The sequence below is a fragment of the Sitophilus oryzae genome, unplaced genomic scaffold (assembly GCF_002938485.1).
Source record: "Sitophilus oryzae breed Bouriz unplaced genomic scaffold, Soryzae_2.0 scaffold_1576_pilon_pilon, whole genome shotgun sequence".
In the NCBI taxonomy this organism is placed as follows: Eukaryota; Metazoa; Arthropoda; class Insecta; order Coleoptera; family Curculionidae; genus Sitophilus; species Sitophilus oryzae.
Window position 1 is genome coordinate 3,579,050 of NW_022146254.1, and position 26,783 is coordinate 3,605,832.

General features: G+C 32.8%; 1 protein-coding gene across 2 annotated transcripts in view; it reads right to left on the reverse strand.

The window, feature by feature from the left end:
* LOC115879414 (unconventional myosin-XV) overlaps window positions 1–26,783 on the reverse strand; it is a 186,862-nt gene that overhangs the window by 111,895 nt on the left and 48,184 nt on the right. For both annotated transcript variants that reach the window (XM_030896241.1, XM_030896240.1), the window contains exon 3: window positions 26,166–26,299. In XM_030896241.1, the coding sequence (XP_030752101.1) occupies window positions 26,166–26,299 (134 nt within the window). The remainder of the gene's footprint in view (window positions 1–26,165; window positions 26,300–26,783) is intronic.

A 26,783-nucleotide genomic window follows, 5' to 3' on the forward strand; every position in this document is an offset into this window, starting at 1 on the left:
GAGTATTCATTATTGAATACAATATTATATTATTTTTAACTAGAACTGTCAACCCATATAATACACAATATCCGCAGGATATTCATAGAATGTGGGAATGTCCCATTATAAGATCATCTTATAAAGACATCTGTAGGATATCCTCCAGACATCCTGAAATCCTGTAGATGTCTCAGAATAGAATATCCTATCTCTGTCGTATATCTAATGTACATCCAGCTGAGATATCCAAACATGCTCATGATAATAAAATATCCTAACAATATCGTCTAGATATTTAGGAAAAATAAATAATGTACTACTTTTTATATTACATAAAATGCAATAAACCATACAGATAGATATATATTACGTCAAGGCAGCAAAATATCCTGTTGGTATCTTCTGGATAATCTGGATATTTATGCGCTTGGCCACTCCGAGTAATACAGAAAATTTAAAACGCCCGCGCAAAAAATTTCCCACTATCCATCTCGACAGTGGTTTATTTTTGATGTTTTTTGCATCGTGTGTTTCTTCAGTTCTTTGATTTAAGTGAAATTCGAGGTGAATTCGGTCGTTTGTCGATATTGGATGGGCTTGAAAATGACTGAAACTAACAAAACTGGTTGAGTTTGACTTAGTTTTTTCTTATACTCATAGTTCTAGCCTTGTTCTAGCAGAAATTCTATCCTAACCTCAACTAATGTCGAAAAACGACGAACAACTCAGGGTCTCGTAATGAAAATTTGTTGAAAATCGCTTGTTCTTTATCCCTAAACCCATTTTCGTGTTTGATCTATTCAAACAGAAATCCTATTTTTGGGTTTAAATTGTGAGTTTCTGGAATGTGTGGTGTTAAAAATTATAACTGTATCCTGTGTGCTAACTTTGATGTAAACTGTTGCTGCTAGACATAAACTGCTAGACTCCATAAAGGGTAGTATAATCTGGTATAATACCATACGATCGAACAAAACGGCGTCAGAGGTGGCTTGGAAATGAAGATAGCTGTTATTTTGTACGTAAAATTATATGGGGAATGTCATCGATCGTAATTTTCAAGCCAATTGAACGCCGTTTTTTTTCGATGGTACAGTATAAATTGAAAGCTCTTAACTCATACAAATAAACTTATAAATTTTGACGCAAAATTCATTGACATATTTATATAGGTATATTTTCGAGCTGTTAATAAAAATATCCAATGAATAACGTCAAAATGTGGCTAAATAATACTAAATCGCGAACGTTTTTACTATAAACTAAGGATGAAGTAAGTATTGTCAAGTAACAGTCCTCATATAATGTCCGAAAAATATTCTATAATGCTCCCAACATCATCCTTGTATTATCCTAGAAATATTCCAAATAATCGTAAAAGACTTGCCTAGGGATGTCTTGAAGATGACTTTTTTTGTCCCACTTGGATATCCCATAAGTATCCTCCTGGTTTTTGGATATCCCTAAGATATTTACTATATCCTTGGTGGATATCCTCAAGATATCTATAGGATTGTGTTGTGTTATATGGGAAACCTTCATTTGAAAAAGGTTTGAATTTTTCGCCACTAGAATAAATTTTCAAAGTAGAAAAAATATTTTTTGTAAACGCAACTACGTTAAATCCAATTTTTCACTAGATATAGTTTAAAACCTAGGCTGTTGGATTAATCAACATATCGATCCTTCATACGAAATCAGATGTCGCATAGAACAAGCAAGAAATGCATTTCAGAAGTTCAAGTCGCTGCTCTCAAATAGTTCGCTAAACAACAAAATACGGGAAAATTTTACAAAGTGTTATGTGTGGTCGATTCTTTTGTATGGATGTGAGACATGGACACTTAATAAAGAAACGGTAAATAAAATCGAAGCATTTGAAATGTAGGCATGCAGAAGAATGCTTAAAATATCTTGGACCACCAGAACCAGAAATGAAGGAGTACTTCGAAGAATGGATCATGATACACTACTTCTGAATATTATCAAGCGACGAAAACTTGAACCAGAGAAACTCGATATGAGTTTCTCCGACTGATCTTTAACGGAAAAATCCAAGGAAAGAGGTTATCAAGAGGCTTTCGTGGTTAAGGAACTTGACGCAATGGACAGGCTTGAGCGCGGATGAATTACTCCATGTAATCGAGAGCGATCGAGAGAGATTGAGAGCGATACAGAGATATTGTTAACATGGCAGTCGTCAACGTTCACTAGGAACATGACACTTGAAGAAGATCTCCTCTTGTCATCAGAAACACAAAGAAAAAAATGGTGTGTGCATTATGTGCGCATATTTGAAGTGAAAATTCTTACTATTCTAAAACCAAACCAAACAGCTGCTTTTGCTTAAACTTACTACAATGGAAGGATTTGAAGGACAAAAAAAAGTTTGAAAAAGTGTTTGAAATGTTGAAAAAGTAATCAACACACATAAAATATTTATAAAAATATGTAGAGATAAAAGTAAACACGTAAATTAATTGTTGCCAATACCCCATAGAACTCTTGTTTAATTTTCAAATTCCTTATTTCAATTCTCTTTTCAAAGATAATGTCCTATGGTAAGACATGTTACGTTAGCCTGGGTACCAGTGCATGAGGGTTACAAGGGTAACGAAAAGGCAGATGAAATTGCAAAGCAAGGCTCATCAATGCCATTCATAGACCCAGAACCCAGAACCCTTCTGCGGCGTTGCAAAACCAGTCACGAGAATGACTACGGGACGATGGGTTGCCAACAAATCTCGAGAATGGTGGAGAAACTCACCAGGGCAAAGAGAGGCGAAAAAGTTCATACCTGATAAGCAAGGACAGAAAAACAGTCAAACCTGTAGTGGGTCTACTAATAGGGCATTGTAAGCTGAATAGGCATCTAAAAGCTAATGAGCTTGACGGACGTAGCCATTTGCAGGTCCTGTCAATCTGAAGAAGAAACGACAGAATACCAGGCTGTCGGTGCGACAGCCTGGCAAATGTACGGTTCTTGCTAAATGATTTGACCATTGCCAGGGAGCTACATGGAGGATTCAGTCTCCAATTTGCTGGGCTTTGCGAAAAAGATAGGACTGGAGAATGTAACCTAAGGATTGGAAGAGGATCATAATAGATCTAAGAAAGTTGCAGTGGATCTCCTCAGGCCAATAGCCAGCTCTAGTAATCTAATCTAATCTAATGGTAAGACATTCCTATAAAGTTGTTAGTGTTAACACCTGTGGTGCTAAGACTACAAAGTTACTAAGGGTAAGACATATTTTAATGCTAAAAAATGTTGACTGTTGACAGATTCACCAGGAACGTGGATATGGATTATTATTTATATATTATCATATTATTATTATATATCACGAGACCTATAAATTTAATCGATTAAACTATTCAAATATATTTTGCGCGTGATTTTGCTTGGAAAATAGTTGAATGCACAATAATTTAATAAAAACCCAAGACCGCGAAGCGGTCGAGTGTTTTTATTCTAAAATTATTGTGCATGAAACTATTTTCTAAAAAGCAAAATCATGCAAAAAATTATTTGGGTAGTTTAATCAATTAAATTTATAGGTTGAGTGATATACGGCTAGATTATTTTCTGAATGACTTAAAAATGAAGCGAATGACTTAGGATGAAGCAAATAACTATAAGAATTTTATTAACTATAAACCGGAAATATTACTAAGCCGTGAATTCATTTTCACTACAGCGCCAGCCGTAAAGCGACGTTTACACGATGCAAGTTTTGCTTGCGCAAATACTTGTTTGCGAGTACTTGCAACTGAACATTTTAAAATTGTATGTTTACACTAGTCAAGTTATTGTGCAAGAACTATGGATACCACAGAGATTGTTAAATGTGGTGTAAATATTTTATGTCATACGTTAAGTGATGAATTGCGTACTTTGTTAGAAAAAAATCAAAAAACAAGAGTATGGGTAAAACCACGGATAAATCTGAGGAAAAACTATTTATTTCAAAACTCTTGAGAAAAAACTGTCTATTCCAAAACTCTTTGAGGCAGCATCTCATAATTTTATTTCTATAGTGTACACTAAGGTGTACTCTAACGATCTACAAACATTCGTGCTTTTCGTAAATTGTTAAAAACCTCATAATTTGGTCGTGAGACAACCTGCTTGGGGCCATTTTTTCGTGCAACTGCTACTGCAAGAACTTGACAACGTGTTTACATGTAAAATTTTCGCTCTGCAAGTACTAGCGTGCAAGAAAAGTACTTACTGTAAGTACGTACTGCTTTACTTGCAAAGTAATTTTTCTTGTACAATCAGTTGAGCAATTACTTGAAACACAGTTTACATTTCTTTGAATTGAATCTTGCGCAAGCAAAACTTGCGTCGTGCAAACGTAGCTTAAATAAAATTTAAAGACGTTTCAAAATGACGTCTCGTAATTAATGTTTGTGCTTTTGCTACCTTGGTTACGCATCCCAACAATGCATCGAGGACCGTTTCGCATGTCAATATATCGAATTCTGACGTATTTTTCTCCATTTATTTGTTCAAAATAATATCGAATAAGGGGTTTTCACCGATTAAAGTCGTTATTGAGTCATATATATATGAGTTGTAAATCAATGTTTTTAAATGAACTGTTGTCAAAATCTCTCAGAATTAGTAATAAACGACAGAAAGAAAGCCCAAAAGGAAGCCGAAAAAATAATCGCGTTTAAACTGGTCTTGGGATTTAATCACTTATCTAAACAAAATTTATTCGAAAAATTAGATTAGCTGATTGGTCCATTTCACGGGGAAATAATCACTGGAATATTTCTCTAAAAAACATGTGCGCCACTGACATTTTTCTGTTCTTAGCAAAATTGTGTAGATCGTTTAATGCCGATTAAAAGTTGTCTCTTGATATTTTGTCGATTTTGGTCTCTTTGATGAGCAAAATAAAAACACTAAATCACCACAATACACCAAAACACTTTTACTTATACACTGGACGCGCGGTTCGCTAACCATGTTAGCATCATCAGCAGATGATTATAAACTGAGTTTATATGAATGATGATGCTAACATGGTTAGCGAAACGCGCGTCCAGTGTAAAAGTAAAAGTGTTTTGGTGTATTGTGGTGATTTAGTGTTTTTATTTTGCTGTTTAACACCAAAGGTTCCAACCCTCAACTGTAATCTTTGATGAGATAAAGGCAATTTTATAAATCTTAAACGCTCAAAATTTCATTCGAATCGCTAAAAGCACTTGGAAGAACATTATAATAAAAAAGAAGACTTTAAACTCGTCTAGCTATGAAACGAAGCAAAATCTAATCTTTGTTGATATAAAAAATAAATCATATTTTTACGATAAAAATACCACCACAAAAGATGGCAAATGTTACCATTGTTATGATTGGCCATTGATACACTGTATAATTAAAATGATTTAGACACTTCTTTAAGAATTAACGCATATGTTATTTGAAAAGGCGTATATAAGGTTACGTTAAGCGTATATATTGATATCTTCATAAGAGAAACTGGGGGTATAGTACTGAATTACTAACGCACTTCCTGGCCTATGAGTTCTCAAGTTCCGGTCGTATGTAGAAGAACAAAAAAAATCGCTTCATTTAGTAGAAGGTTATTGACGTGCAATTATTCGTATATCGTTAAGGACGGTTTTACAGTTTTAAGGTAGTGTAATGCCGTTACGCATCGGCGGTGGTTCAAAATGCTATATAAATAGTACCGCGACTGAATATGGAGTGTTTGCTGTGTGTATAAATTACGACCGGGGTATGCTAAGAAGGGGCTCATAGTAATCGTGAATAGAGAACCGTTGTAGAATGTTATAACTGCCTTAATTAAACTCTGGGAATCAAGGAATTTATAATATACAGGGTCGCCAAGGTCTTTGGCTGCCGATTTTCGTGTGTACGAAGAGTTCTGTTAGCCAATACGCTCAGTACAATAAAATGTACAGGGTGGAAAACTAATATCGGTGTCTGGTACCCAATTTTATCAAAAACATGATGGTGAAAACCACACATCGAACTCTGTTACCGTTTCGGAGTTAAGGGGTGTTTTTCAAAAATGTGCATTTTTAACAAATCACTGTAACTTTTTTGATATGGAAAATAAAATATTGAATTTTTCTGAAAACATTTCCAAAGCACCTTTTTACGTAGAATTTAATACTTTAATTATAATTTTTTCAAAATTAATAATTTAAGAATTATCAACAAAAAATTGATTTTTTATCCTGAATTATCATGAATTAAAAATATACAGGGACACCCTGTATATTTTTAATTCATTGAAGAGAATTTAAAATTACCTTTCCAAAAATATAGCATACTTGATACTTTGCTCGATTCCTCTTGGAGATATAGAGTTTTTAAAAATTCGCCCACTTTGAATAAGTAGGCTTTTTACGACGCGCTGGCTGTAATGCAAAAAAAAATCTAGCTGTGAGCAGCAATTAAAACGAAAATAACATTTACAATGAGAGATGCAGAATTTTATAACAGTTTAAACTATATTTAACAACATCAACACATTTAAACTATGAGCTATAAAAATTAATAGCAAACCAAGACATGAGATTTTGCTACAGGCGTTCGGCATGTCTACCGTCTTCTGTTATAGAGAGACGGGACCGTTTTTGAACATTTCTCGCGGAATTCATTAACTTAGTAGGGGTGAAAAATACTCTCGCATAACCACTGAGTACTACTAATTCTTGTTTAGATTATACAGGCAATTTAAAAATAAGAACCTTTATTCTTCCGCAATGATAAAAATCCACTAAGTCCAGCGGCCACGACGGCCAACGGTAGGGATCTTGGTTAGCTATTTAATTATTCACGAAATTCGCTGCAAAAATTTGCTGATAACTTCAGCGTTCTAAGGCGGTGCCTCGTCATGGTGGAAAAATATGTGTTCGGGTTCCATTAGGGACAGATCATCAATAGGGGGTCCAAAGCCTATACTAGTTAAAAACGGCGAACTTTTAAAAATTCTGTATTTCGGAAGAAACTATAACAAAATATCAAGTGTGCTATGTTTTTAAAAAGGCAATTTTAAGTTCTTTTCAGATAATTAAAAATATACAGGGTGTCCCAAATAAAAAATCCATTTTTCTGTTGATAAATTTTAAAATTTAAAAAAAAAAAAATTATATATATATATATATATATATATATATATATATATATATATATATATATATATTTCTACGTAAAAAGGGTGCTTTGGAAACGTTTTCATAAAAACACAAAAATTTCCTTAACAAAAAAGTTACAGCGATTTGTTAAAAATGCACATTTTTGAAAAACACCCCGTTACTCCGAAACGGTAACACGTATCGATGTGCGGTTTTCACCATCATGTTTTTTGATAAAAATTTAGTTTTCGTCTATCTCCTATAGAAAAGGATGTTTCTCTTTAAAAGCGTCCAATTTGACCCACCCTGTACAGAACAAGTATTTTTTCAGGCGCATCGGCGCATTAAAAACGGCTTGCTCAAAGTTGTTCAAATTTGGCATGTCTCTTCAGCATAACCAGACCTTTTAAAAACCTCTTTACGTCTTTGCTCTAAAATCAATAAAGGGGCCAATATTCGGACAGTTCAAAATTTGCATGGGATTTCCTATGTTTCCAACGCCGATGACCACCCGGTATATATATTATATTGTTTTCATAAATTGAAGGTGATTGGGGCCTGATTGTAGAAAGATGTAATGATGTCGAGGATTGGTAACCTTTTTTTAATCTTGAAACTTTTTATTTCTCCATGAGGAATTTGATAGACGGCCTTATGGAATTAAGAGACTTAAACAATATTCCATACTTTCCGTTGTAAATTATGAATGTACACACAGTTGCTGACAGTTTAAGACACATTTTGTCTTTGTTTTTGAGTGGGTAATACGGTGTGTGGTGTGTCGACATACCTAGGTCGTTAACCATGTCATAAATAATAAAAGCTCAACAGAATATTATTTTCTAAAACATTTATTACAACTATAAACTATTGAAAGCTTATTAAATTTTCAATTTTATCATTAACCACATTTTAAACATTTTGTATTTTTCTAAACGAGTTAATTACTTTGCAGATAAATAAACAAGACTCGATAAGCATATCTATAAGCTCGTGAGAATAAATTAATTACAGTTAATACCTGTTTGTAATCGGAAAATGAAATCAATAAACACGTATGTATATGTTTAGGTGTAATTTACATGCGGATCTAAGTCTCCTTTTCCTACGTACCAATGCGTGAAAGTACCAATAAGCGAATGCAAGTTCATTAAGAGTCCGTTAAAAATTGAAAATAATTAATGTTAAAATATTTTTAAACATTTTAAACACATTTCGTTTTTAAAGAAATAATTTTTTTTTCATATTTTTAAATTTAATTTTTTCTTTATTATTTTTTTTTATTTCATATCTTTTTGATTTATTATTATCCTATATAATTTTTTTGGTGTTTTTTAATTTATTTTTTATATAATTTCATATATGTATAATTTCTGTTTTTAAGAGAACTAATTCTCATTAACGTAAAGACAAAAAATTAATCAACAAAGATTAAAAAGATATTTTTTGTTTTGGGCTTTTCCTCCGGTTCTAGCCTTGTTTTCCCCAATAGCAAATGTCACATGCTATACAAAGCCTCGCAGTTACATGTTATTATGATATTATGTGCTCTACTCTTTCAGGATCTTTATCGCAGAGTCTCCAGCAAATACTTCCTTGATACAGGTGGAGCTTGTTCAGGTATAGCACTTGGCAGCAATAATATATGTCCTGTCAAGAGACTTGTTGAGCATTAGCAGTTCCTTTGTGGTTTTAAAATTAAGTCTTTGGATGAAAGCCTGCGCCTCTCTCTGTTTCCCCAGTAAGCGGTGTGCTTTTCCATGATCCATAGTTTTACTGTCCGGTACTAGCTCTGGACCAAGATCGAATTTCGATGATTCTTGTCTTGCTAATTCGTTGGCTATGGCTCGGCCTAAGAATAATTTAATTCTGTTCCTTTCTGTCAGAGTTCCCAGTTCATCCAGTCATTCGCAGACGAGTCCCTACTGGGATTGTACATCATTAAAACCATAATTGAGTATAGAAATATCATTGAAATTTTACAATTTTTGAAAATTAGTAATTTTGACTTTTTCTTAGACAAATCATCATTCCAGCTAATTCAATCATTTCAGCTAATCATTTCCAGCTAATTCAATCATTTGCAATTATGGAAACTTCCTTACATATTTAAATACTCTCTTTGCAGTTGGACCCATCATTGTTGTCTATTTTGGCTATGTAGGCCCAAGTTATCCTTGCTAATTTACTAATATCATAGACCCATCTCAGGTTCGGTCTTTCTCTAGGTCTCTTAATTCCTAGTTGGTACCATGCTGTAATTTTTGTGGTTCATCTGTTGTCCGTTCTTCTTTCCAAGTGTCCTGCCCATTCCCATTGAGGAGTTTGACTCTGTGGATGACATCTATTACCTGGGTCTTTTGTCGTATCCACTCTATTCTTTTACGGTGTCTCCTGGTTATTCCCAGCATATTTAATTCCAATGAGCGTTGTGCGACCTGCAGTTTTCTTATGATATCCGTTTTAAGTGTCCATGTTTCGCATGCATGGGTCATGACTGGCAGTACACATTGGTCTAATGTTTTCTTCTTTAGACAGAGTGGTATTCTGGATTTGAATATGATTGAGTTTCTTCCATAAGTACTCCAAGCTAACTTAATTCTTCTGTTGATTTCTGATAGTAGAGATCCTCAACTGTGTATTAGTTGTCCCAAGCACTCAACGTAAGAAGCTCAATTGTGGCATACAGGTTGATTCTAGGGTGTAGAGGTTCGATAGGAAGGGATTTTTCGAAATTCCAGTTCCAAGAGGGTGAAACCACCCCTCAAATATTACAATATTTTTTTATTTAAAAAACGGTCAAGTTTCCGAAAAAACGCTTAAACACGTATATTTTATTTTGTTTTTTTACATTTTTTAACTTTTTTTTAAAAATGTATACAGGGTGTTTCGAAAAATCTGGTCATTGATTAATCACGATCCTGTTTAAAGCGCTTGACGTAAAAAGCTGATTTTTGGAAAACAGATTGACTTTAGGGTGTAGAAGTTCGATAAGAAGGGATTTTTCGAAACTTGAATTCTAAGGGGGTGAAACTATCCCTCAAATATTAAAATATTTTTTATTTAAAAACCGGTGAGCTTTTCGGAAAAACTCTTAAACACGTATATTTTATTTTGTTGTTTTGCATATTTTAAGACTTTTTATAAATTTATACAGGGTGTTTCATAAAATATGACCAGTGACTAATCACGATTCTGCTTAAACTGCTTGACGTTTAAAACTGATTTTTGGCAAACGGATTGACTGTGGGATGCAGAGGTTCGATAAGGAGGGGTTTCTCGAATTTCAAATTCCAAGAGGGTGAAAACGCCCCTCAAATTACAATACAATATTTGTTATTTAAAAAACGGTTAGTCTTTCGGGAAAACGCTTGGACAAGCATATAATTTATTTAGTTTTTTTACATATTTTGAAATTTTTTAAAAATTCATACAGGGTGTTCCAAAAAGTTGGGTAATTTCTTGACCACGATTCTGCTTCAACTGCTTGACGTAAAAAGCTTATTTTTGGCAAACGGATTTTTCGAAAGTCAAATTCCAACGAGATGAACTACCCCTCAAATATTACCAAGTTATATAATAATATCGCCATATTGTTTTTTCTCATGCTGACATAAATGTGAGAAAATTTTATCCAGTTTGTATGTTTGTATGGAAATTCTTGCCCTTCTTTATCATCACCATTACAAATGATTAATTCGACGCGAACGAAGTTCTGCGAGTGAAGCTAGTAAAAATATAAGATTCTTAAGAACAAAAGGAAAAAGCAATGTTCACACATCAATCCTGAAACATGCATTTGCGAATTTACGACAGTTATTTTTTATATTGCCCCCCGTATTATGGCAGTAGGCAAATAGAAATTAAATTTTACTCTTATTACTTTCACTATAATAAATACAAGAAAAAACTTCCCCAATTTCAACAGTCTTTATTGGCATTTAAAAAAACATTGGTAAATTATACCGCATAAAATAAATCATAGCTATTAAATTTTTAAATGGACTCTTAAGTATATGCGCACATGCCGACGGGAAAAGTAATAGTTGTCAAACCAGGTTGCACAGACAATTCTCATTTAAGAGCAATTAATGTACATTCTTTAAATAGCCTTAACGGAAGTTTTACGTTTACGTAACCTCCTTATTATTAAAATATGATTATGCAAAGAGTTGTGTGCGTGTGCGTTCTGATACAGCAACGCTGTGACGAAAAAAGCATGTGTATGCAGGGTCGGACTAAAATTGAAAATTTGAAGTTTGTGATATATCTAGAAGTACCTTAGACAGAGCCTTGGAATTTTGAGAGAGAGAGAGAGAGAGAGGTATTGATTTATAGAGCGCGTCAACAGCGGTTTTTTTAGCTCAATAATAAGCTTTATTTAATATGAGGTTATTTTAAATTATTTTAAGTTAGAAATTAAAGTTTTTTTGTTATGATGATGCTGTCTAAGAATTCCATAACTTTATTCATCTTCGAAATGTTAAAGGCGCAAAAATAATCTCATAGGTGACAGCATTAAAGAATCTAGACCTATGGAGGCAACAGGTAAGCAAAAAGAATGTGTCTCATTGACATTAAGTTATTGCATAAGGTTAATTTCGTTCGTTTCTGATAATATATGATTTGGTAAGATATGAGTGTCCTGTGAGGGTTCTAACAACTTTACTGGATGTATACCATGATAGTAAGACCCATGATTACTTATGGAGCAGTTGCCTGGTACACAAAACTAGAGCAACGGACGGCAAGGCTAAACCTATGCAAAGTCCAGAGACTAGCATGTGTTTGCATCACAGGAGCCATGAGAACCTGTCCAACAGCAGCAATGGAGGTCATTCTAGATCTAACACCACTGCACATTGTCATTGGTAGATATGCCAATGCGACAATGATTAGAATGGTCACTAACGGAATTAGTACTGGGAGAATTGTCAGATCAGGGGCTTGGAACACCCTCAAAAAGGAAATACCACTTCTGCAACTCCCAGTGGACGATGTGCCAAGAACGTGCAACTTTGACAAATATGTCAATGTAGTATTGAGCAATAAGAAGGATTGGAAGAGCGAAACGCTTGCCCAGCAGTTAAAAGACCATACCATAACTTGGTATACTGATGCTTCCAAAACCAATACGGGAACAGGGATCGGAGTGTTTGGGCCGAGAGCTAATTACTCCGAACCAATGGGCACTTACCCTAGTATCCTACAGGCAGAAATCTACGCTATCGAGAGATGCGTACAACTTATCTTGGATAGGAACTATCGGAAACAAGAAATAGCCATCTTATCTGATAGTCAAGCAGCGTTAAAGGCGATCAACTCAGTATCAATCAATTCGAAATTGGTCAAAGAATGCATAGAGAAGCTGAATAAATTAGGCAAAGAAAACAAAGTCCTCCTACACTGGGTGCCTGCTCACCAAGGGATAGAAGGCAATGAAAAAGCAAATAATCTAGCTAGGAAAGCAGCGAACACTCCACTAACTGAACCAGAACCGTTCTGCTTTCCAAGTGGTAACCAACTCAAGGCGGAACTCAAGAACTTGGAAGATTCCATCCGCAACCTGGAATGGAAATTTTCCAATGGTCTAAGACACTCGAAGAAGTTTCTGAGGGCTTATGATGAAGAAAAATCACAGATCTTCCTGGGTCTGAGTAAGAACAATCTTCGGATTGTCACGGGGTTTTTAACAGGACACTGTCTCCTCAACGAACACCTCAGTAGATTGAAACTAAGAAGAAACGGCGAATGCAGATTCTGTGGGGAAGATGGGGAAACACCAGTACACCTCATCACTGAGTGCGCCGAGATGACAACCATTCGTGCCATGAATTTTGGTACGACTGATATTGGAGATGGAGAACTACCCTCTATAAAACCGTCCCAGATACTGGCTTTTGTCAAAGCCCTGGGACTGTATGATGAGTTATGATTCAAGAAAGGGGGACACAATGGATCTGTAAGGTCGAAGTGATTAACCCCCCTCCCACTCATTCTAAAAATTCTAAAACAACTTTACAGAAAGATCCGCGTTCAAGAGAATATATATATATATATATATACATATATATATATATATATGTATATAAGTATATTATATATATATATATATATATATATATATATATATATATATATATATATATATATATATATATATATATATATATATATATATATATATATATATATATATATATATATATATATATATATATTGGTATATATGATACAGATGAAGAAGTGGCATATGTGATCTAAGTTTATTAGTTCCCTCGAGGATGTCCCATTCATTTTGAAGTATACTCAAGAACACTTTTTTGTGGAAATTTCTGAAAACGACAACGGATGGAGTTCCTAAAATATTCTGTAAGAGCGTTGCCTCGTTAGCCAGTTTGTCTGTCCGGTCGTTACCAGCAATGTCAGAGTGTCCAGGTATCCACATAAAGTTAACATTGTAGTTTCTTTCAGTAAGTTTATATACTAGATCTCGAGTGCTACAGGTTAGAGAGATTTTTTGGGATTTAAAGAAGCAATACTGTTGAGAGAACTAAGTGAATCAGATAGCATTAATGCTTCAATGGGTGGCATGCTCCGAATTTGGATAAGAGCCTGATAAATAGCTGTGAGTTCAGCTGTTAAAATGCCAGAGAAATTAGGTAATCTGATTTTTTTATTAGCAACCGGGCTGTAAAAAGCACAGCCAACACCTTGGTCAGATTTGCCAAGCTATCTGTGTAAAAACAAATAATATAATCACGATATTTCTTGTCTAAAATTTGTATTAGACTAGTTTTGTAAAGATATCTGGATGTTTCAGATTTTTTTAATTTACAAAGTTCCATATTAACTGAAATAGGATCCTTCTATGGAGGGGACAGTGTGTCGGAAAAAGTGGATACAGGGATATTAGGCATGTTTTGTTGGGAGGAAAATAGGTGGTGGTATTAACGGGCCGTTGGTATTTTGGATGAATGGTATACGTTTCACTGTCTTGTAAGTCGAAGAACTTGCCATAGTCAATCAAAAAAGGCTTTGACTTAATGGATATTCCATAATTAAGAGTATGGAAAATTCTCCTGTGATACAAGGAAGAATATTCAGATAAGGCATAGAGACTCTCGAAAGGCACCCAAAGATAATCGTAGCCCCTGGTGGAGTATTATATCCAAGGATTTTAGGTAAGACTTATAGACAACATTTCAACATTCTGGCAGAGCTATAGACAACATCACCATAGCTTAGATAGTACAGATAGTATAGAACTATTAAGTAGCTGAAGAAGACAAGTTGGATGGGAACCTCATTTGGAATTACCAAAAACCTTAATGATGTTGAGATGTTTGAAACACTTTGATTTAATATAAGATATATGAGGCTTTCATGATAGTGAACTATTCAAGATCAATCCAAGAAACCTATGTTGACCTTCACTAGGAATAGGATGATTCTGGTATTTAATATCATCAATTTGAATACAACTTCTTATTTTGCAGAAGTGCATTTCAGAGGAACTTGGAAGCAGAAAAGGAATATTCAGTGCAATTAGACCATTTTCTAAGGGAATTAAGATTTTGTTGGATTTTTCTCTGACAAACTCTAGGTGATCTAGAAGAATAGTAAATAACCAAATCATCAGCAAACATGCGGATAGATATGTCAGGGGAGGTATATGTAGGGAGGTCAAGAAGGGATAAAAGAAATAAAGATCAACTCAAAACAGACCCTCGAGGCAAGCCGTTCTCTAGAGGCTGGGACGTAGAACATTGTTGACTCTAACTTGAAATTCACGCTGGCAAAGAAAATTTGATATGAAAAGTGGTAATGATCCTCTTAATCCTATTTTATAAAGATTTTTAATGACATTAAATCTCCAGCACATATCATATGCTTTATTAATGTCTAGAAACACAGCTATTAAATGCTTTTTGTTCAAAAAGTTTTCGTGAATATCCATCTCCATTGGAATTTTGATGAGGTGTCAGGGAGTCGAAATTAAAGAAATTTGACTAGCGATAATTCATAAACTATGAGGTATAATTACTAGATATTTTGGTAATATAGCCAGCTATAGTATTTCTTCATGTTTAATGAAAATTAATATTCTTCCTTTATCCATAACGAAGTTACAGGGTGCTCAAAAGCTTAGAGAAAAGGATGGTACGGCTGTGATCGACTTGGCCACTGCCGTGCCCCCAGATAATGGCGGTCAGTATGTAAACTATAACTTATTTGGCTAAACCCTTAGGAGGTGAATCGATAGGAAGAATTAATATCGAAATTGTAATTATAAAAAATATCCCGATATTCAAGAACACAGTAATAAATTGAAAGATCAATTTTATTTTATATATATCTAAACATATTAAGCAGAAGTAGTCTCGACTGACTAGTGAGAAAGAAAATCTAGGATCTAGTGGGGTTGCAGTCGGAAGGGTTTCACAAAGAACACTTTGCGCCTTCACGCCTTAGATTGAGACGCAATTGAATTTTTAATTTTTAATTGAACATCTCTTAATTGTTCCAATGTTCTAAATAAATATCAAGCGGCTTAACCGCCCTATAAGAGTCCTCTTCCCCCTTTTTCGTGGTTGACTGGTCAGCGATGCTTCACGGTGGAGTTATCAACACGAGCCATATTTTTTAATGTAGTTTTTATGAAGGTCTTTTCTGTACCACGTTAATGTCCTGAGGAATAAATAAATTCCGAAAGCTTGAAAATTAACAAAGTGTACTAATTCTTTGTCAAACCCTTCCGACTGCAACCCCACTAGATCCTAGATTTTCCTAAACATATTAACATATCAAAAAGAATACTTTATACCTATACTTATTTGTAATTCAAAGAACCTAGCTTAATAACAGTTTTCTCTCCAGTATACGTTTAAACTGATTTTCACTACGATTTCGTTTATCAATTAAATCGATGTCATCGTACTTAAAGAATGTAAAATATTTCTCGTTTACTGCAACTTAACACGTTTATAAGGTAATTTATTTGCTTGCTTATTCAATACAAACTGCCACAAATTACATGAACTAAACCTACCAGCATAGTGTGTGTAGTATGTAGTAAAAATGATTTCGAATTATTGAGGATAGAAATAATCTGCTGTATACGTGCAAAAGGAAACAAAATTTTAATATACAGGGTGAGTCTTAAACATGTGCAAATATTTTCAGCGTTGGTAGATCTCGATAAAAGAAACATATTTTCTCTTTACCGTTTTTCAAATAAGTCCTAAATAACCGAGTTATTTTTCTTTAAAAATTAAAAAAAAATTCCTTAAATTTTCAGGATGTGAAACTGGATCTTTTCTGGGTTTTCTTTCTTGTAAATTTTATCTACTACCTATGTTACCATATTATCAAGAAATTATGGTTTTTAATTAAAAACTGAAAAAATTTCCAAGAAATGTTTTCAGAAAATCACATATTTTTCCAATTTTCTTTTTCGCGAATATCGTGTTCCTTATAATCGTGTTTCTGGGGTCGAAATATACCACCCCTAAAAATATTTGCACTTATTTAAATCTCACTCTGTATATTTTATAAAAAATGTGAAAGTTAAGCTTCATTCAGATCCTCGCAATTAGTGGAATAAATTAGTGGTTTCAATTAGCGTAGAAGTTTGTTCCTGTAATTCCAATATAAGCATTCAGAACGTCAAAATTAGTGGCAGACATTTTCAATTAGTAGAAAAAAAACTTTTCCACTAATTACACTTCAAAATTTGCGAGGAATGTCATTTTGGCCGTTTGATTATCATCCGTGATGAGAAATTGTGGTTGACTAGAAATCAAAAGTTGATTGTTTATTAATGATGGTAAACTAAAAAGTAGAAAGTGTAATTGAAACCACTAATTTATTCCACTAATTGCGAGGTTCCGAATGAAGCTTAGGCATTCAGAACATCAAAATTAGTGGTAGACATTTTCAATTAGTACAAAAAGTTATCTATAACAAAAGACATCAAAAGTTTATTGTTTTATAAGCTAAATATTAAGCTTTCTCTAAGGATATAACCTTGATATAACTGACTACTGGAAGCTATTTCTAGGAAATTATATTAATTTTAATTGTGTTTTTTAAACGTTGTGAATGCTGGAAAAACTAAAAAATATAAAGTGTAACTGAAGCCACTAATTTATTTCACTAATTGCCAGTTTCTGAATGAAGCTTTATACGGAACTAAAAAAGTCACACACAGTAGAGACACAGAAATAATCTTCAAAAAAAAATTACAACGTTTAGTAAGTATGACGCTTAAGTTTCATGGGGTCCATAGATTTGAATCAATGAGACTGACAGTAGGTTGAGACGTAATAGGACTACAATAACAGAGCGCAATGCAGGAAACATTCAAAGGGGCGTTATTCAAAAGAACGAATCTAAAATTAAACGGAAAACTTAAAAATAAATAAAGACAATGGAAGTCCGAAATTCTTTTAGTTTTAATACTGAATCATTGTATACAACATTCAAAGTAATGTCTGAACATGTCACATATTGCTTGTGTGCAATACGAATTGTCAATTTGTGAAAGACTATTAAAATATAAGAAAGTAAGCCTTGCCTTTGGTAAATAAAATATAAGGTATGCTACGACAAGAATAAAAAGATGACAGATACGCAAGATCGACAGCAAAATTGAAAGGTTAGGTATTCAACTAAATAGCTGTAAAAAATGTTGTAATTAAAAAAGTAAACAACCTCAGAAGGTCCTACAACAAATAAAATAAAAAAGTCAAAGACTTTTTAAAGTCTGGAGCATCAGCTGATGTATATACAATTCACACCAAGGAATTACTATCATATACTATACACATAAGTATTATTATCGGTAGACAGTGGCGTATCCAGGATTCATGCCTGGGGGGGTCAATAACTCAATATTATACCTAAATATATATTTTTTACATTAACAAGTAAGTACCTACCTAATTACAGCTAGGTACTATGGTAAATAGTAGGAATAAATAAATAAAAAATATTTTTCTTAGAAAAATGGTTTAATAAGTAACATTACATCACAAAACAACAAAAAATAATCAATAACACAAAAATTAACCAAAAATTAAAGAAACAAATAACAAAGAAGAAGAAACAAACAAAAGACCAAGTGAATAAAGAAAAAGCACAGATACAAATAAAATTCAATAACAATATCCAGCTTTTTGGCTTTTACCTGCATTTCATTATGTACCTCTTCTGTACTAACAGATATTTCTGGATACATATACAAAAGGGACAAGACATTTAGTATGTCCTCACTTACGGTGTTACGTAGGTAGGACTTTAACAATTTTAGGGTTGAAAAATTCCTTTCATTTGTTGCCGTACTAACGGGTAAAGTGCAAACAATTTGTAATAAAATAAATAATATGTTAGGAAATAGTTCCTGGTCACATATTACCAGGGCATCGAGTGCGGAACTTGGGTAGTCTTCTGGTGCATAGTTTTCAAATATTCTGTGCTAGAGCTTAAATTCAGCCGAAACTACAGAAAATGAAGAGTTTTCTAAGTCGTTTTTTTATAAAAATCTAGCATACATTTTAGATTTGATACTTCATTATCGGATTTTTTATTTAAGGAGGGAATAAGACAGCTAAATGACCATAGTATGTCTTTGTTTAATAAATCGTTCTTTCAAATATAATACTACGTGATCTAAAAAAGAAACAGTAGCGTAACTATCGATGTGCTTCGCACACACGCCAGGGCCGCATTTCCATATCTATCACATGCTATCGCGAATCAAGCAGAATCCTTCTGTTTCTGATGAGGATATATATGAAATGGGTTAGGTTCTATACCTTAAATACCCTGATGATATTGCCTATACGATTTCTTCTCAATTACTCTCCTTCAGGCAATATTTCCGAAATAATTTATATGAAATCAATTGCATTTTTAAACTCACTGAATTTATTTTAATTAAAAACCTTTCATCGTCTTCTAGTTTCAGCGAGATTTTAACAGCGTGTCATATTTTTCTCACCATACCTGTTTCTGTGGCCTCGGCTGAAAGATCTTTTTCCGAATTAAAGCTTGTCAAAAATAATTTAAGAAATACTATGGGCGAAAAACGATAATCATCTTTGGCAATTATTTCAATAGAAAATGAAGTTGCCCGTACAATAGACATTGGTAATATCGTGTCAACTTTTGCCCATGTTAAAGCAAGGAAAAAAGAATTTTAACATGTTGATGTTCCTATTTACATTGTTTATTTTAATTTAGTGTTTTGTTGTTGTTTTTTGTTTTGTTTTTATTTATTTCTTTATTTATTTGATATTTTATATGTTTTGGGTTACATATTCTGTGTGCAGTAATAAATAATACTACATATAAAAATGAATTTGATAATGTTATTTCTAACTGTATATATATATATATATATATATATATATATATATATATATATATATATATATATGGAGCTGTAATAGGGGGCCCGGTAAAATTTTTGCACACAGGCCCGTGAGTCTGTTGTTAAGCCACTGAAAAGAAATAAAAATTGATAATCTGTAATAATCTGGAGCAGTTTCAGTTTTAAAATTCGGCCTGTTTTTTGTCTACTAGTTATTCGGGGGTATTTTATTTATTGTTTATTTACCAAACAATTCGTCCATGTTTCTGTTTGCTTCTGTAAAAATATCTGCGAAGCTGGTATTTAAATTATTGTTTAAAATATAAATTGGACCGGCGCGCATCATGTCTGGAGGGGGCAATTGCCCCCTTTGCCCCCCCCCCCTCCTGGATACGCCACTGTCTGTACATACTATTGTACGAGAGTCACTAACTCACGTATAACCTAGTACAGTCCATGTGTGCATCATCTACATATCTGCACAAAAAATTGTATGTGTATCGCTACCTTTAAAGTTAATTTCATTCCGCAGAGACAAAAAAATAATCAAAAATATGGTTTTAGTGTAATTTTAAATAGTAATATACACGTAGTCTGTTAATTTATGTAGAACGATTTTTTTTCTTTAATTTTCTTATTGTTTTGCCTTGATAGTAATTTTTATTTGCTTCTATTACATAATTACATAACCGTATAATAAATTTATTACTTCCTTATAACTTATGCTTTATTAAGTAATACTCCTAACGATACAGCTACCATAGAATATTTCCTAATTTAAGATTGTCTAAAATTTGAACTCACCTGTTTGAACTACATGCAAGAATTTTAATACACTGACCTTCTCAATATTTTCCTTTCAGCACTAATCTTGCTGGCGATGCGGTATTTGCTCTTTTGACATACTCGACATTTGTTAGTAACATTATTACTCGTTTTACGTAATTTCTTTTTGCACTTCATGTCTCCGTAACTAAATTTGAAGACCGACTGATTCACAAATGAGCCGACTTTCCCAGATTTCGAAGGAAAGCAATTATAAGTATTATAATTATTAGGTATATATCTTCAGGCTATAGACGAAACTTGTGGGTACGTCCTAACTGGTCTAAATAATTTTATTATTTTAATAAATTGAGAAAAAAATAAGGGAGCATAATATTATGTACTTAATGTTTTATTATAATGTTTTTATTTGTTGTTTTTTAAATACCTTATTATTTATTTAATAAATCATTGAAGTATTAAATAAATACGAAGATTTATTTCTCAAATATTCTATTAGCAAACATGTTGATCGTTATAGATATTATACTCATTTGAAATATTGTATCATTAAGGAAAGTGCAGGTCGCACAACGTTCAATGCAACGAAATATGCTGGGAATAACCAAGACAGACCGTAAAAGAATAGTGTGGATACGATAAAAAACCCAGGTAATAGATGTAATCCACATAGTCAAATCCCTCAAATAGCAATGAGCAGGGTATCTATTCTTGACCACTTGAGGCTATACCATAATTGGAAATGGTTGAATAAGGTGAAAATGATGATGATGATTTATATTTTAAAAACCACTCGGTATAGTATATGACATTAGCATAGAATAGAATAGAATACTCTTTATTGACTAGTTTTTGTAGCTAAATATTAAAATTGTAGCAAGGCAGACAAAAATTACAATTAGAGTCAAGAAAAACACGAAGAAACAAATAGAACAAATATAAACAGAGTAAAATGTACAAAATTCTAGTCCAAACCCTTCCAACCATCCCACTAGTTCCTAGATTTTCTTTCTCACTAGTCAGTCGATACAACTGTCTGCTTGATACATATGTATATAAATATTTTAAATACAAACAATCACAATTATTTACATTACAGTGAATATGTTGTTATACATTATACTATTTTCGAAATGGAAATTAAATGACAAATCTACTGAGGTAAGAAATATAATAGTATTCTATTTAAAATATACAACTTTAGTTTGAAAATATGTTTGAATCATCCTGTGTGTTGATAAAAATATTATCAAAATGTGCGTTACCATTGCCCCCACATTGCTTAAAAAAAAATCAATGAAAATCACAAACCAAAATCCTAATATAGAAGTTTTTTTGGAGGCCTGGGTCACCCTGTATGTCCACCGAGAAGATACATGACAGGAACAATTGTCTGTCATTTTTTGGATGTCATCTGTGGAAATCTGACACAAGAACAATAAACAACATGCTCATCACTAGTTATGAGATGACTTTATTTGCATATTGATTATTTTATTTAATACTAATATACACAAAATCGGATTTAAGTTACATAGAAATAAAATTCATAGCCCCCTTTAATTAAAAATCAAATATGACTAATAAAATCAGATAATTTATCAATCTATCATAACGCATAAAAATGAATATTGTTTATTCCTAGTTGAACATAATTAAATTAAGTAATAATATACAGTGCTTTTATTTTTACTGTGAACGTAGGGGTTAATTATTGTAATTTGTAATCACACTGTGTTGTCAATGCCATAACTAAACTTTTATCATCCATTGAATAAATATTGACAGGCAATTCAGTTTTTTTATCTAAAAATGAATAAACATGAAATGCAATTATTGAAGCTATTTTTTTCATCCAAAATTAGAATTTTTGGCAATTTCTTGAGTAAGAACTAGTTAAACAAAATAAATTACTTTAAAACAATTATTTTTTTTTCTAACCGAGTATTGTTGGTTGAGTAAACTATTCATTCAAATCAAATGCATTGACTGTTCCACTTTAAAAATGAATATAGCAGAATAGCATTGCATTATATTACGCCCTATGTTAACAGTTAAAATAAAAGCACTGTATAATTATTTAATTGGTGATACATATTGATAACTCTAAAAAGAACAAGAAAAAAAATAAATTGTCCTACTTTGTACTACGTTGGACCAGTTAGCGTGCGTCCGCAATGCAGTGCAATACGGTTTCTTAACGTGAAAAAGTGCATAAAATTCGCGAATTCAGAGTGAAAATATTTCAACAACGTTTTTTTTTTATTTTTCTATCATTCGGTGAAAACAATCGAAAAAACGGTCTATTATTCATGGTTAATTATGTGTAATACACGCCATTACAACGTAACGAAGCCACTAATCAACCTCGATTTTTTTTGTTCATTGTTTGGATGAATTTTGTTTAATTACGATTTATTTTGTTAATAATTCGTAATTGTTTATGGAGAAAACAGCAGTGAAACAAATATCAGTTAATATTTTTTTAAGTCCGGTTCTACAGGGTGATCTGCTTTCTGGGTCCTTGTCGCCATTGCCTTCTGTCCATCGGCTTACAAATTGCGTAATGACATTGTTTTTGCTATCCCCTTTATCCATGTCTCTCGGTGTCTCCATTTCGATTTCAAGTTGGTGTCCATTTCATGATATTCTTTGGTAGCCTTTCTACTCATATTCTGTTTCATCATAATCATCATTTTTAGCTTATTCAACCATTTCTAAATATGGTGTAGCCTTCCTCACATATTTAGATACTCTCTTTGTAGTTGGGTCCACTGGTTGTCTATTGTTGACTATGCGGACCCAAGTTATCTTGGTTATCTATATCTCTGTCTATATCTCTATAGTTATATATACAATTAAAATTAAAATAGCAGGTAAAAAGTTGAGTTTCACCCAATGCACTAGAAATTTGGGTCTGTTTATTGATAGTAAACTTCGTTTCAAAGAGCATGTGTCTCTGTGTTTAAAAAGGGCATACTTATCATTAAGTATGCTCTATCCACATCGAAAAATCTTATCTGAATCTGTTATGTGAAGTGCTGGTGCTGTCCCATTTCAATTACTGCGACGTTGTTTACGGGCCTTGCTTAGACAGGGTCGATAGAACTAGAGTTGAGATAGTTCAGAGGAGCTGCTTAAGATTTATCTATGGTGTCAGGAAATATGAATCCGTTTCGTATAGGCTTGGAGATGCCGGGTGGTTGAATATGGTTAAGAGACGGGAGCTACACTCGATGGTTTTGTTTCATATGATCATATTAAGTGGATCCCCTCCCTATCTGACCAATAAGATGTTTAGAGAGGATGTTCATACGTTGAATTTAAGATTTAGGGGACTTATCTCTCCGCCACTATACAAGACCGCTTTGTTTAGGCGATGTTTCTCTTACCAGGTTTTTAAACTTTATAACGGTGTTCCACCTTGTCTGAAAGTCTTACAAAAACATAGCTTTAAAAGTAAACTTAAAAATATGCTAATGACTCTTCCCTCTTAGAACATAATATGCCTACTGAATTATATGTATTGAGTTTGTTTTTTTTTTCACATTTTGTTCCCGTTTACTTAATACTAAGGGCTGAATTGTTTTCTGTGGGCTTGGGTTGTATTATTATGTATTATGTATTTTTTGATTGCCAGTGTCAAAAAAATTTAAGATGTTGTGTTATTAATGATTTAAATTTTGATAATTTAACAATTTAAAAAAAAAATGTCAATGTTTAAAAGTGTTTAAATATTTTATTGGGGCTGAACTATATCAATTTTTATTGTTTTCAGCTTCCTTTTTGCAATTATGATTAAAATGGTATTATATACTTTTTTGTATTATCCTTATTTTTATTTATTTTATTTATATTTGTCATATTGCTGAATTGCAAATAAATTTATTATTATTATTAAATAATAATATTTAGTGCTCCTGTAATGCTTCTGGCTTTGTAGATTCGGCTGTTGATGATATTGTCGCTTTTTCCATTATTATGTATATTATTTGATTATATTCATTACATATTTTTATTCTATTTCTTTTTTCCATTTCTAGATCTTGTCCCTAGTTGCCACGCAGATATTCTGTCTTTAAAATCTATTCGTAGTAAACCCCATGTATCATACTCCTCATTTAATTTTCTAAACATATACTCGTTGTCCTCTACGTTTTTGGCCATCAGTATAACTACTTGATCGTCGACATAGTGAAGGTTGTATATCGTTTTGTTTTCGAGTGGTATGCCCATTCCACCACATTTTCGTCTACATTGTTCCAGTGTGGAATATAGATAAATATTGAATAAAATTGAAGATAGACAGAATAGAATTGAAGATCCTTGTGTCGGAGGCCCTTACTTAAATTAAATGATGTTTTGAGTCCGTCTTTAATTTTAACTCGTGTTATCGGGTCCTTGTAGATTTCCTTTACTGCCTTTATTAGGGTAATATTTATTGGTGACCGATTAAGTGTACTTGAAAAAGTTCTTTTATTGGAATATAATCATACGCTTTGGTCATTAATTATAATAATATATAAAATAAGGACAAAAGTAAATAAAAATATACCAGTTTATGAAGAAAAATCCGAGATAAATTAATTACTATAAACAACTGGACAAGAAATATAAAAAAATTAAAGAAAAATCTATAAAAATTGGATAACTACATTACATTATTTATTTTAGAGAATATACTTTTTTTTTCTTACGGTAGATTTGCAAATAAAGTTAACTGCAAATTATTTATACCACTGGAAAAAATCTTGGTTCTTTTGCAATAAAATTTATGCGGTAACGTAGGTATATAACCATTTTGGAATGAACAGAAAAAGTACTTTTTGTAAACAGGAATTACAAACGCGCCAGTAAAGGCAAGGATTTATAAATATGACACAATATTTCATATATAATTCCAACTTCTGTTTAATAAAAAAATATTATTCTTTACTTGACGCTCTTTTACACCGCGAGTCAACAATTGCGTAAATTAGATTTACATTTTAATGTTGAAATATGTAAAGGAAAACTTTACAGTTATGTATGTAGGTATAAGTGAAACACAATGTAAAAATATTGCTATATTTTTATAAATTGCTTAAGATACTGCAAAATGGTATAAGACGTAGTATACCGGGTACCGGTTTTTTTTTTCAAAAGTGGTTCACTTCTATAATTATTTAATTTCACCTTTATTCGATAGTAAATGGCATTTTGAATAAAATAACATCTCATGTGTCAACTTTTGACATTTTCGCTTAAAAAATAGTACCTATTTAATTTTTTTTTCGTCAAAAGTTTTTTTCGCAAGTTTACATATGATATGTCATTCTATTCAGAGTGTCATTTTCTACCGAATAAAGTAAAAATATTATATACCAATTAAAAAAGAAAAGTATTTATATATATATATATATATATAGGATTATATATTTAAGAATCAAAAGTTGTAGTCATTTCCGGTGAAACAGGAAGTGACGAAAAACATTTGAATACGTCAATCAATCCTAATTTATGTCATATATTAACATATCAAATCTGGTTTTTTATCTGAAAAAATAAAAAAGTTATAGGGGTGAGCCACTTTTGAGACGCATCGGTATACCTCTGCGGCTTATTTATCTCTTCAAAAAAGTTCTATGGTATTTCGCCACTCGCACTGTAAGAAAATGTACAAAATAGAATAAATATTTTTGATAAACACCAATTTTTTGTTAATCCAACGGATACCAACTTGTCACCGCTGACATGTTGCATGGTCTCTATTATTTTGTAGATTTTCTTACAGTGCGAGTGGCGAAATACCCATAGGACTTTTTAGAAAAGATTAAAACCGTGTTATAACACGTGTGTTGTTTTATACTCCTCACATAGAGAACATAGAGAATATAAGTAGAATATTTTTTCTATTTACCTTAGTTTCAAATTCCATAACAAAGCGGCTTCGTGTAGGTCACTCAGTTGAATCATGTCTTCCACACCTCCGGAACCCAAATCCTGTCGTCTTCTAACGTTTCCTTCGCCATCTTGGAGGGCAAAGGTTTGCGCCTAAAATAAAAAGAGTAGGTAACAGTTTTGATCAAATGGAATTTATACTTAGTCTACAAAAACTAATATATATATTATAAGTCGGTTCAGAACGTTCTACGACGTTTTCCGACACCTAACCTCCACTCTTGTCTATTTAGCCAGAGATCATCAGGTATGTCTCTATTTTCTAATTCTTTATCCACACCCTCCCTCCAGCTTCGTGGCGGCCTTCCTCTTTTATTTCTGCCTCGAGGTGTCCACAATAAAATTTGTTTTGGTATTCTGTGATCGGGCATTTGTTGCACATGACCAAACCATATGAGTTGTTTTGTTCTTATGTCGTCCACAATTGTGTGTTCTGCTCCCATAATCTCCCTTACTCTGTTGTTGGTTATTTGTTCTCTTTTTGATTTTCCAGTAGATCTTCTCCAGTAATCTATTTCGGTCGCGAATAGCATGTTCTCTGTTCTGCTTTTCAACTGCCATACTTCGCTTCCGTAAG